This window comes from Geospiza fortis, unplaced genomic scaffold (genome assembly GCF_000277835.1).
Source record: "Geospiza fortis unplaced genomic scaffold, GeoFor_1.0 scaffold55, whole genome shotgun sequence".
NCBI lineage: Eukaryota > Metazoa > Chordata > Aves > Passeriformes > Thraupidae > Geospiza > Geospiza fortis.
In genome coordinates, this window is record NW_005054308.1 from 10,212,053 (window position 1) to 10,225,292 (window position 13,240).

Genomic DNA, 13,240 nt, shown 5'->3' on the forward strand with positions numbered 1-13,240 from the left:
CAGGAATGCTCAGAGGCAGCTGCTTATTTCTGGGGAGCTGAGCTGGGGGGTTGTTGGTTGGAGAAGAGAGGGTCATTCAGCTGAACACCTATAATTTGCATGATCTCATTTAGCGCTTCCTACACTCCAGCATCTCCCGGAGTGGGAGCTCGGCTCTCCTATGCGGGACTCCCCAAATAGAACCAGCCAGCCTCCTCCCCTCCCCTAAATTTAGAGGCCATCTCTGAAGCTCTTGAACTAAGGAACTTGTTCGAGATCAATAGGCAAGTGTGGCAGAGCTGGAAATAAAATCACGTCTGCTGACTTGCAGCCTTGTGCTCAGTTCAGGTACTCTGGTCAGGCCGGCTGAAATGCAGAAAGTAAAACAGGCAAGGAGAAATGGGCCAGTACTAATCCGCAGGGCTCTGGCAGGCTCTGAATACCTGAAATATTTGGCAGCTGAGCCACTTTTTAGTCATACCAGCGACCTTTTTTCTTACAAAGATTTCTGCAAAGGTTATGCCCAATTTCAAGAACTTGTTTTTTGGGAGGGACGGAGGTTTATGTCCTTTTGCTGGATCACTTTGTATGCAACGTGCTCAGCTCTCTCTTATCTCCTGCTTTACATTTAAAACAAAAACCTGAGAGCAGAGAAGCAAGTGGCAGCTCTCAGGCTTGCTCTGTGTTTTGCTCTGGCTGTTCTCTCCCGATGAGTGTTCGGAACGCGGTCGGGCAGCGAAGCCTCCTCCTGAGTCAGCTGTGGGGGTCAGGCTGATTTGCTATGGTGGAAGTGGTGACAGGCCTTGGCAGATTGGTCCCTGCTGCATTCCAAGTAACTTTTTTTTTTTTTTTTTGAGCAGTAGGAGCAATCCAACCATGGGAAATATTTTGAGATAGGGGGAATAGGTGGTTCTCCGAGATTAGCGATTCAAAATGAGTTTAAGCGGTTGGTAAAGTTAGACATTGAGCATAATCTGTTGGTTTTCCTCATCTCTCCTGTCTTAAGTAAATGAGAAGAGATTCAGATTTGTCCACAGGCAGCAGAGCTGGTGGATGGGGTGCCCAGGAGGGGCAGCCCCACCACCCACCCCACACAGCCACGACTGCTGACCCCGGGCAGCTTTCCCCTTGTGCTGTGGCTGGTTCCTGCCATGGAAGATTTTTAAGCACGTCCTTCTGGGCCTGCAAGGAGCTGAGCAGTTGTGTCAATAGACAACATCAATATTGACCCACAAAACTTGTGACCACAAGTATTTTAAAATTGCTGCACTCGGTGACCTGTGGCTGAGAAGCCCAAGTGCCGTTCTCAAGCTCCTGGTGCCTTGGGGACACTCTGGGGTGGGTGAGAAGCACGGGGGGGATTCAGCCAGGGCATGTTTTAAGGCCTTGTTTGGCTGGGAGAAGGTGGATACTGAAAGCTCTGTAAGGAAATGAAGAAATAAAACTTGGTGTGGGAAGGAAAAAGTGCCACCAAAGTGGATTCCATTTGTCTGAGCTCTGTTCAGGCAGATCCTGGGTCCAGATAGGATCTTGTCTGTGATGGAGATCAGCACCCAGTGCTCCAGAGATGATGAGGAAAGCCAGAGACTCTCTAGCTGAGTGAGAAAATGCCTCCCTCTTGCAGACTGGGGGCTGGTGAATGCTCTGTAGCTGCCATTCACCCAGAGGCAGAGCCTGCTTGGTGAAGCTGAAGGCTCTGGGCAGGAGCAAGTGTCCTTTGCCTGGTGTCCTGAGTGACAAAGATGGGAGGGTATGGAAAGAGATGGAGGCAGAAAGTGTGAGACAGTTCTTCCACTTGCCAAGCAAGAGCTCATCTGTTCTCTGCTGAACATTCCAGTTCTCCCAGAGTATCTCCAGGGGGAGAGCAAGCAAGATCAATCCGGAGAGGCTTTGACAGGATGCCACCATGCATTTCCTGCAGCAAAATGCCTGATTAGAATATGGGATTTTCCATAATTAACGTGAGCAGAATTGCTGCTGAGTCAGGGGGTGCCAGGGACTCACACCACTGGATTTGCTGTGCCCAGGGAGGGTGAGGCAGATTCTTCACTGATTCCCTGGGGTGGATTTGTAACTTTTCTCTCGCTGCTCCCCTTTCCCTCCAGGCCTTACGTTGACCTAGTGAACATCCTGCTCACCTGCGGCGAGGAGGTGAAAAAGGCAATAACGAGGAGCGTCCAGGCCCAGTGTGAACAGAACTGGGGAAGCCTCTGCTCCATCCTGAGCTTCTGCACCTCGGCCGCGCACGGGGACGCCGTCCTGGGAGCCGACAGGAAGGTGGGGGAAGGCAGCAGGGCCGCTGCTGGCCGTGGGGACATGGTGGCCCACGCTGACCCCGAGCACAGGGAGAGCCCACGAGCAGCCAAGGCAGAGAGAGGTACCAAGGGCCACTCCAACGCCCGGGTCAAAGCTGGGGGCCACGCTCCCAAAGGGGCCCACGGCATCCTGGACCGGGCAGACGAACTGTCCGACTTCTCCGACATCCGGAGGTGAAAAGAGGCACCAGCTCCCCCTTCCCCTCCCCGAAACCTCCTCCCTTGAGTTCCATCCTCCTGTCTATGGACATTCCAAAGCATTTCCCATTCAGAGGTCAAGCACAGGGCATTGCAAGATATCTATGGACCTCGGCATCAGTGTGTATATAGTAGCAAAGGGAGAGCAGTGGCAATGGGTTATCGATCCAGCAAACTCGGCGCTCGGGTGGCAAAATGTCTCCAGCTAAATTCTTTCCCCCTTTTTTTTTTTTTTCTATGAAATGGACATCATCTGAAATTTAGGATCTTGTTGGGTTGGGTTTGGTTTTGGGGTTTTTGGTTGGTTTTTTTTTTTTTTTTCTTTTGGGGTTTTTTTTCCCCTTTGGTCTCCTTGGCAGGGGAGAAGGTTCCAAGCGGGCTCTGCCAGGCTGCATGTGGCTGCTTGTGGCTTAGCACCTCCAAAGGTTCAGGGCACAGCCTCACAGCAGATGGCTGAATTCCAGGGGGATTTGGTTTCTGCCTGTGGCTGGGAATGCCAGAGCTCAGGGCTCTCTGTGTGAAGCTCTCTAATGAAGGAGCTGCCCCGTGTCTGGCACAGGAACCGTGTGGTCTGGAGCTCCACCACTTTCTCTGAAGTAACTTCTGAGCCATTGTTCCCACCTGGGCGACGCTGCCTGGTTTTAAGTGCCCCCTGTTAGTTTTTAACAACTGCATAACTTGACACTTGCTGATCACAGAACCATACCCAGTCACTTCAAAGGCAAGTAATCAGCTTCCAGACAAGGCAACGTGACTGTTAAGACTTGCACAGGGTGTGGAGGACCCCCAAAAGCATTCTCATGGACCTCTGAAAGCCCTGTGCGTATTCTCTGCTTCCATCTGCCCCCTCAGTGATACAGGTCTTCCACCCTTACAGCCCAAGCCTAAAGGGGCAGGTGTGGGCTCAGACAGCAAAGGACCCTATAAATCCCCATATATTTAGTTCTTATCAGGGCTGCATTGAAGGCCCATCAGAAGCCTGCCTCTCCTTAGCAGTGTGGTGTGGTTGGCTGGGATGTGGAGCCCCACTCTGACCTGCCTATAGCTTGGTTTATCCAAATGCCAAAGACAAGGAGAGTGGATTGACTTGGGTTTTGTAATTCTTGTGCAGGTAACGACAGCCAATCTCCACAGAGCGAGTTAGTAAAGGTGAAGAGTGTCAAGAGCTTATTGTCTTTAAGCAGTTTCAAGTGTGAATGAGGTGTTTGGCCATATCTCTCCTACCCCCTATGCAATTGTTATTCTCAGGTTGCAGCTCTGCAATCCTATATTCCCAGATATTGTACTGGAAGTGGAGGCTGCAGCACCCACAGGGACAGGAGGGTGAGCTCTCAGCTTCCTCTAGAGGAAAAAGGGAGGTTTTCTTAGAAAGTGGGAATCACACTGGGGATTGGAGCCTTCTCGTTTGGAAAGTTGGGGAGGAAAGCTGTGGGGGCAGGAAGGCAGTTCAGCAGAGACAGAACGTACCCATGAACTAACGTACGTCTTGCTGCATGGTGGGAAGGAGCTGCATAAACAGGAGAGGAGGGTGTTGGAATTTGGCTACAATTTCCAACTCGGGTTTCAGTTCCTGCTAAGTGAGCACGGCTCCTAATAGCTACATTCAGGGTTTAATGCAGGGATCCACCCGCAGAACTTGGAGGCACCGCTTTAAATAGCGACCACGTAGGAGGCAAGAGGGGACAGTTGAGTTGAAAAGGTGTCTCTGTGATCACCAGGTCTTTGCTTAGAGACCTGGCCTCGATCCTGCCCGATTTTAGCAAAGTTCTGTGATGAAATTTTCATTTGGTTTCGGTGGGAAGAGCTGGGATCAGGCCAGGTGCTGTAGCAGCAAAGACCACGGTGATGGTGCAGTGAGTGTGGCATCTGCTCCGTGGGGCTGGTGACAGCTCAGCCACCCCTGGGGCACCCAGGCTGCCCCACAGAGCACCCTGGATTGGGCCTGACCCTCTTGGCCACCTCCTCTGCTCCAAAATCCTGCTGGTGGTGCCCTAAGAAGGTTTCTGGCACGTGCCTCCGTGGGTTTCCTGCAAGTGTCCTCTCCCCCTTGGTGGCACAGAACCACCACGAAGAACAAGCTCAAACCAAAAAGACAATCCAAGCATTTTAGCACAAAAAATAAATTAAAAAAAAAAAACAACAAAAAAAAAAAGCTAACACAAACCAGAAACAACAACTTGCTACCAATGTTCTTGCATTGAACTAAAATAAGATCCCTCTGTCATTAGAGGTCTTGATTCATCAATGGGAACCAAACAGAGATCTACATCTTTGAATGTCTCAGTCAACATATCACCTCAGCATGCATACAGTTTTATTTGTATTCATTGGTTCTGTGGGGAAAATTGTGTATTCCCCTTGTTTAGTCAATGAAAATTGGGGATGGGGGGGACAAGCTGTGGGTGGGAGGGATTTTTGTATAAGGCATCATTTTTTTTTTCCTCTGTGTGTGAAGATTTTATGTGTTCATCTACTGATTCCACATATGCTATTATTGTAAATATTTAACATTTCTATTTATTATAGTGTCCCCATTTAAAAAAAAAGAACACTGCTGGCTATGATAATTTAAACATATGTCATGACCTGTGTTGTATATATTCATGCCACTAGTATGGTTTTTTTATGTTTAAAGCTGCGTAAATATAGTTTTATACAGTTCCATAATGTTATTGACAGCATAAATCATTTATTTATTGTTAAACCTTTCTTTCATATCTAACAGATAGGGTGTGTTTTACCTGAGATTATTTTATTGTGACATCTACATAGCCTTAATTCTTTATATAAAAAAAAAGGAGAAAAAAAAAAGTCCATTTAGATACTGTATGATGCTTTAATTAACATTCCTTATGAACTTGCTGTTCATGAAGGAGGTTTAGCTTAAAAGCCAAGGTATGAATGTTTCCTTTATGCTTTGCATCTGGAATGAGCCTTGTTCTGGAATGAAAAACGCCTACAGGAAAAAAGATAGCAGTAAACCCTGGAAAATGCTGTCTTAACTTACAGTGCTGAACTAAAAGGAGAAAAATAAAATGAAATAAATAAATAAAATACAAACTGTCCTTAATTCCAAATCTCTGGGAGAAAAACATACTAGTTTTATCTCGTGTAGAGTTTGCAGCCAAATAAGCTTGTAAATAAAGAAAATGCATATGGCTTTAGACAAAGCTCTGTACCTTTCACACACTATTATTTTCCTTAAACACTAATAAATGTTTTGAATAAGTCTGCGGCTGGGTTTTGTGTAGCTGGGATTTCGGCTGCTGTGAGATAAGGGGTGGGAGAAGCCCTCTGAAGCCGAGCCAGCAGCTGCAGCCAAGGAGGGCTGAGGTGACCTGGCTGCTCGTGCCCCCAGCCAGGCAGTGCCAGGGGGACATGGGGACAGAGCCAACCCCCCCCTAGAGCAGGGCACAGGCTCCTGCCATTCCCCAGGAGAGGGAGACCTCTCTGCTGATCTGGGACCTTGGTTTGAGGCAGGGAGATGCAGAATCAACTCCAGGGTGAAAAACAGGGAGCAGAAGCTCGTGCAGTTCTTCAGCTCAGACCCTGAGGAGGTTTCCCCATGGACTGGGGTCACTGCAGCCACCCCATGGCTCTGGATCAGCAGGCTGAGGTTGGGGCAGGAGCAGGGGTGCAGCTCCTGGGGTTTCTCCTCACTGCCCTGGTGATCCCAGGCTCCCAAAGCCCTCGGGAGCTGGCACACTGTGCTCAGCCAGGCTGGCTTCAGGCACAGCCCAGCATCCCTGGGTGCATCCCAGAGGAGCCAGGGAGGGGATCTGTGGCTGACCACAGCACCTGCCTGTGGCCAAGGTGTTGGCAGCCCCCAAAGCCCCAAGTGCTGGATTCCAGCCAGACCCATTAACAAATACAGCAGCAAACCTTTCTGCAAGCTGCAAGAGCTGATAAGATTTGTCCTGCACCTATGAGAGACTCAGTTCATGTCACACAGCCAGTTACCCCTTCAAGATTTTACCCTAAAACCAGAGGACATCTATTTTCACTCCCCACTGACAGCTATTAATAGCCTATCAGTAAGCACCAGCCAGTGGCTCTGTACAGGGATATCACAGGAGCTGTAATTCTCTCTTAAATCAGATATTGAAATCTTAGATGCTTACTGGAGTTTCAGCAAAGGAGAAAAGCAAAATCCTAAGGTTTACAAAAAGCAAGCTGCAGAAACAGCCCTTTGTGTTGTCTCCAAAGTAATTTTCATACCGTGTCGGGGTGTAGGCAGCAAAGGGATGGGGAAATTATGAGAAAGCACCTCAGAACATAAAGCACGGTTTTTTGTTTTTTTTTTTTTAAGGCTGCTTGCATGAAAAAGCACATTTTTAACACTCCTTCTGTGGGGTTTAAAAATAACTAATCCAGTTGAAGCCTTTGGATGAGATGGGCTTCACAAGCCTAAATGTGATTTGCAGCAATGTAGGACCTGTAGCATTTCTTTGCCTGTAGGTGCAGCAGCTCTTTATAATCCTGTCATGGACTGTCAAACACCAACGGGAGAGTGCACCCTGCCAGCAGAGCTGTCACAGAGTTTGGTGGGACGTGAGCTCAGACCAGCCTGCAGCCAAGGAATAGCTTGTGCTGGACCCTTCACTGGCATTCACCATCCCAGTGCATTTTTTGTCTGCAGGAGCTGCTCCTTACTATGGCTGTGATGCAGCTGAGGTAGCTGCATTCTGCCTCCTCCCCACAATTTCGACCAAAAAAAAGTTATTTTTCATCTCCTAGCATGAAAAATGGTGAGCCTGCATCCTGCTCCCCAAAGTGGCAAACATCAGTGATGGAGAAACGACCCCCAGCTCCCCTCAGGGCATCACGTCTCACAAAATAGCACAGTCAGTATCAGAGTGCTGACATTAAAAAGTGCAGAAGCGCAGGGAGAAAAAGAAACACTAAAACAGACTGCAGAGCAAGGATTCTGCATTGCACAACCCACTAAAATATGTTTAATACCAGCTACAAGTCTGCTTCGAGGCTGGAGTGATCTTAGTTCAATTTGTTCCGAGTCCCTTTACAAGTGAGGTGAGGAAAACCAAGTCCAGAAAATTCAAACTGCAAATGCACATCCACAGCCAGCTGAACAAACCCCCCCCAGTACTCAAACTTGTGATCCATTTGGACTTCTCCTCTTTACGGGCTCCCCTGTCTTGCCTCCCAAAAGAACAAAATTAATTCCAGATATTGGCTTGCTCAGGCATACCAAAACATTTACAAATGTATATGGCAATTTACATATGTCAGCCCACACGGTGAGCTGAGTCAGAGCTGCTGCCAGCACTCCTGCCTGCTCTTCCCAGGTTCCCAGGTGCTGCCCTTCCCTCTCCTGCTCTGCCTGGAGATGCCAGGAGAGCCCAGGCAGCTCCAGAGCAGCTCCGTGCTGCGTCACGCCTGAGGAATCCATCCCAGCCATCTTCCCAGGTGAGGGAATGGTTAAAAGCTTGCTGGGAAGCCTCTCAGCAGAGCATTTTTAAAGCTATTTCCTGACATCTCACCAGAAACACAAATCCCACTCAGTTTTCACTGCTAGTTCTGTTCGTGTTTCCATGCTCCCCTCGGAGACTCTCGCAGGAAAGGCTTCTCTCACACCTGCTCCAGGCACAAATTTGCCTGCCTGTTCCCCCAGGGACGAGTTCAGCACATCTCCAGCCTTGAGCAAAGCCTGGGCCAGGGTGGGCAGCTGCCCTGTGAGCAGCCAGAAGGGGATTTTGGAGAGGGGATGCCAGGGGGTGCCGGAGGTTCCTCCGGTGCCTCCCGAAGCCTTTCCCAGGTCCTTCCTGCAGCACCAGCACCAAGAGGTCCTGGCACGGGGCTGGGGCTAAGCAGAACCTTGTAATTAATGAAATCCTCACCTTTTTTGTTGCTGTAAGTTTTCTGTAAGGGAAGAACCTCCCAGCTGGTTTGGAATGATAACCCGGTGTCTTTCCTGATTGGGAATGTGAAATGGGGACTCAAGGGTTAGAGACATGTCAAATTATGGGAAGCTGCAGGGGCTGAGAATTCCTATCTCCAAGAATACTGCCTGTTACAGCCTTAACCTTTTCTGCAAATACCATCCTCCCCTATAAAAACGTGGCTTGGAGTTGATTTAGAAATTCTTTTCAAGTAAGAAGCTTTCTTTGGAGAGTCTGCTGCGAGGTTCTCCGTGTAGATGGAGGCTGTTTTAAGGAATTCTGCTGGAAGGAAGTGCGCCAGGGGCAGTGCTGGGTATGCTGCCATGCATCTCAGTGGCTCTGGTGACACCACAGCCACCAGATCTGATGTTGTTCTGCAAGAGGAACCTCAGCAGGGCTGAAACCAGGGCTGCCTTGGCTGACACAGTGCAGGAGCAGAGTGTTCCCGTGGCACAGGCAGCACCAGCTTCCCCAGTGCCATTGGAAACAGCAGCTCATGGAAAAGCTAAAACCAGGCTGCATTGTAACCCAGCACAGGATCAGCCCTCTGCTAGCTGAGCCATTATGGCACGAAATCCCTGCTAGAAGCCCCAGTTCCATTTCTCAAATTTTCTGCAGTTTGTAGCTGCTTTTCTATATCCCACAGTCACACCGGGCTACATTTGTCACCCATGAATAATCCCACTTACATTGCAGAGTCTCTTCCTACCCTGGAGAAAAATGCAGTGGGAGGTGTGGGGAAGCTCAGTGAAAGCTGACAGCCAGGAGAGACTGGGAAAGGCCTACAGAGCTCCTTATTTAGATGTCCTATTTTAAGATAAAATGAAGAGGAACTATGCACATTCAGCATTTTGCTAAACTGACATGAAACCAAGTCACTACAAAATCAGTTTGCAGAGGGATGCAGTGCACATGCTTGAAGCCTTCTGTAAAATATTATTATTATTTATGATTGCAGTAGCTCCTGGCTGTCAGCAAGCCCCAACCTTGGGGCTACTGATCCGTGTATCACAGGAGAGAGCCCTGGCCAAAACAAGGAGAAGGAAACATTGCCCTTTGCCTCTCCATGCAGAAAATGAAATAGTGCCTGCCTGGGCACTGAGCATTAACTGCCTGCACAAGATGCTTTGCAACAGCAATGACAGGAATTACGTGGTTTTCTCCCACCTACACTTGCTGACCCAAAAGCTGCCACTAACTGGTGATGAGTCTGCAGAAGCTCATTAAAAGCGTTTCAGCCTGTGCAGAAAAAGGGATTTCAAGCAGCCAGGATGGCTCGGAGGGGGCAGAGGATGCCCAGGGAGGCTGGAAATGCTCTGCAGCAAGAAAGGGCTCCTGAGAGTCCCAGCAACCCATGGCAGCAGAGCTGACTCTGCAGATTCCTGGGAAAGGAGATGTGGCTGTGTGTGGGACATGGGCTGGGGAAAGCTGGCCCCAGCCAGCAGCCCAGGGCTGGGCAAGGAGTCTGGGGTAGTAATTAAAGGATCTTGGGTTCATCAAAACCTCTAAAACAACCCACTGATAATAACAGAAGGACATTAGGATTAGGCTTTTTTCTAATCACTGAAGCTTTCCTGACTCCACAGGCTTATCAGGGACAGTCTTCTGTCAAAGCCAGAAAAGAGATGAGGCTGAAAATAATCTGTCCTCAAACTTGCCACGTTCAGAAATGCCTGATCTGAGGCACGGGGTTTTCATGCAGCACTCCCTTAGCACAGACCATTTGCAAACCATGGAAAAGCAGGAAATCCATCCTGCCTCTCCACATAATCCAGAATTGTACAACTCTTTAAGTAGGACAAAGATAAGTCTTGAATACTGCTTTTAAAAATCTGCAATAAAGTTTACTACGGTTTATGACATTATATACCCTATTGTTTGAATTCTGGCCATCCTACACTTCCCTTTTGCTGGTCACAGCTTTAGCGTAGCCCAGAAAAAAGGTCAGGCCCTCTCTTTAAAGGAGAAAAGACAGCTGTACCTCCCCAAGGAAAAGAGACCATTCTGGGGGGGAAATATAGTAATTATTCTGAGCAATAGCATAGAAATCAAAAACCTGAAGGGGTGGAGTGAGAAAGGAGCAGAGACAGTAGTGAGAGCATGGGATGATGCCAGTTCAGCACATAAACTCATTTAGGAGCTTGCTTGGAACAAGCTGTTCTTAGGGCACTGCCAGACTGACCAGACAAGAACAGATTTCAGCCCAATTGACCAACAAGTTGGTCAAACCCTCTCTCGTGCCACTGCCAGCCAGCCTTGTAAACACTGAAGGTCAGATAAACATCCAAATGTTGCAATTTATTGGATTCACATTCCTCTGGCGATTCACCTATGTTTTCTTCTGTCGGGACAAAGGGTTGTGGGCAGCTCACAGGAGGATCATGTTCTCTACCAGCACGAGGCACAGGCAGGGCAGAGAGGGCAGAGGATGAAATGGGAAGCCCAGATTTTATAGGAAAAACAAAATCCCCAGTGCAACACCCATCCTTATCTTTGAATTAAAAACGCAAGTATTGTTCTATCTTAGCAATCCTCTACAGGACGAGAAAATGAGTGAATTTAAAACCCTTTCAGGGGTCACAAAAGCAGGTGCTGCCACTGAGGGCTCACTTTGGAGCCCCATCAGCAGGGCAAGGAGGGCTCTTGCAGGGCTCTGGGGCAGGCACGGTGTGTGCCCGGCAGCGCAGCAGCAGCACGGCGCTGACGCACGGCTCGCTGCAGGGACACACATGAAAGGCAGGGTCAGCCCAGTCCAGGAGGTGCCCCAGCCCCACACGAGGCCCTGGCTGCCTGCAGGTGCAGCTGCAGCCGTAGGAAGGCTTGCACAACCCCTGCTCCAATACGCTCCAGGGCACACACCCCCGCACTCACAGTTCTCTCCTCCAGCTGAAAAACAGCAGGGCCAGACCCAGGGACCCTCCTGTGGCACTGGCAAGGCCACTCGGGTGTCACAGGAGGGCTGGTGCCTCCAGTCTGCCACTGGGATAAACCAAAAATTATTCTGATTGCAGTCTTACAGCCTACAAAACAACAGCACAAAAGCACAAAGTTGGCTCTGGTTTCTCTTTATCACACAGGTGAAATTGCCACCAAAACACAGGAAGGACAACCCTGCTGTCTACAGGCTTTACAAACAGACGCTAAAGACCATCCAGGGTGGGGAAAAAACTGTGGGAGTATTTGCCAGTATCTCCATGTCCCTAGAGAACAGGGATCCATTCCCTGCAGGATCAGGCAGGAGCAGAGTGGGACTGGGTCAGCCCCACAGGAACAATCCCAGCTGCCTCTGCCTCGTGCCCTTCAACAGCTCCCAAAGACAGGGCAAGGATTCAGCAGAGAGAGGCCCTGGAGCACTGCTGTGTTATTTTATTTCTGGCTTTGAGCCCCAGGACCTGCCAGGGTTCCTGGATGTGGTGTCACTCACACCAGGTGGATTTTCCTGGGGTCTCTGCTCCAGCCAGCAGCGCTGGGGAGCTCCGGTGCCTGCTTTCCATCTGACAGCAGCACAGCTGAACCAGAGGGATGCAGAACTAATCCTGGGCAGAGGGGGAGCCAGAAAGGGATTCCAGCAACACAAAAACCAGAGGGAAATGCTGGAGTCTGTGATCAGTATCTGTGACCCTTCATTTTCCAAGAAGTAGCAATGATAAGGCAGCTCTGCCCAGGTGAAAGATATCAGCAGGGCTAATTGTGGCTGGGCAGGCTGGTTCTCATGGCAGTGCTGTTATCTCCCTGGATTCCAGCTCCCAGCAGCTGCTGTCACTGCTCAGAATATCCAGCAGCACAGAGACAGAGAGAGGAAGAGAAGGGGGAAGAAAGGAGAGAGGAAAAAATGAGGAGAAAGGGAGAGGCAAGGAACAAGAGGAAAGGAAAGTGTAAGAACAGACAAGACAGAAAGGGGAGGAACAGAGAAGATGTGGAAAGATGAGAAGGCAAATGGGGACTCTGAGCTGCTCCACAATTCCCTCTCACAGGGGTTTCAAGGGAGTGGAGCTGACAAATTGCTGGCTGTGGGTGTATTTCAAGAGGCAAACTCAGCTCGACCCTTCCCTGAGGACACCCATCCGCTGCAAGGAGGGGCTGGGACTGTGAGGAAGGCACAGGGAGTGAAGAAATTACTCCGGAGACATTACTAATGAGCTGCTAAAGAGGCTCAGCCTGTGCACACAGGGGAGGCTGCTCTGGTCCCCAAAATCCCCACCCAAGAGCCAAGCATGTGCCTGTCCAGCAGGAAGGCAAAGCCAGCACACATAACTTTGTGTCCACTGCCACCACATCCTGCTATTCCTGCACCCATTCTCTGTTCCCCCATCCTGCCCAGCTCCCAGATTCTGGGCAGCCCCAGGTCCGAGCAGGAAGGAGCTGTGGGCACTGCCCTGCACGGTGCCCAGCACAGCCCAGCCGGGAACGTGCTGTGCCCGTGCTCGGCCAGCTGGACCTGTCAGACCTGCTGCAGGTGGCCCTGATGATTATTACCCATTATTACCCTCCTCAAACCAGGTAAATACATGGTACAAGAGTCCCTGGGCCGAGGAGGTGACGCTGGGAAGAGCCACAGCAAAGGATGAAAGCAGCAAAGGTGAGAAGTGACTGGCCCAAAACCACGTAGCACAACAGCAGCACCTGGCAGAGCACAGAAAGGGTTTGTTGCCAAAATACAGGTGTCAGGAGCCAGCTGATATGGGTTTTGTTTTCCAAGACATCCACCTGGGGCTGCAGGTATGGCTCAGGGTGCTGGTGGCTTCCTGCAGGCCAAGCAGGATTCCTGAACTGACAAAATTAACCCAGAGCAGTGCTGGGTGTCCTGGCTCTGCCCATGCCAGGCTGCAGCTCTGGGCTCTGGGAAAA

The 13,240-nt window shown here is 49.8% G+C and overlaps 1 protein-coding gene across 1 annotated transcript in view; it reads left to right on the forward strand.

Moving 5' to 3' along the window:
- The window catches only part of STC2 (stanniocalcin 2), an 11,189-nt gene extending 5,468 nt beyond the window's left edge, over nucleotides 1-5,721 (forward strand). The window contains exon 4 of the mRNA XM_005418803.2: nucleotides 2,085-5,721. Coding sequence (XP_005418860.2) covers nucleotides 2,085-2,472 — 388 coding nt within the window. The 3' untranslated portion in view covers nucleotides 2,473-5,721. The remainder of the gene's footprint in view (nucleotides 1-2,084) is intronic.
- Nucleotides 5,722-13,240: the final 7,519 nt, after the last annotated feature.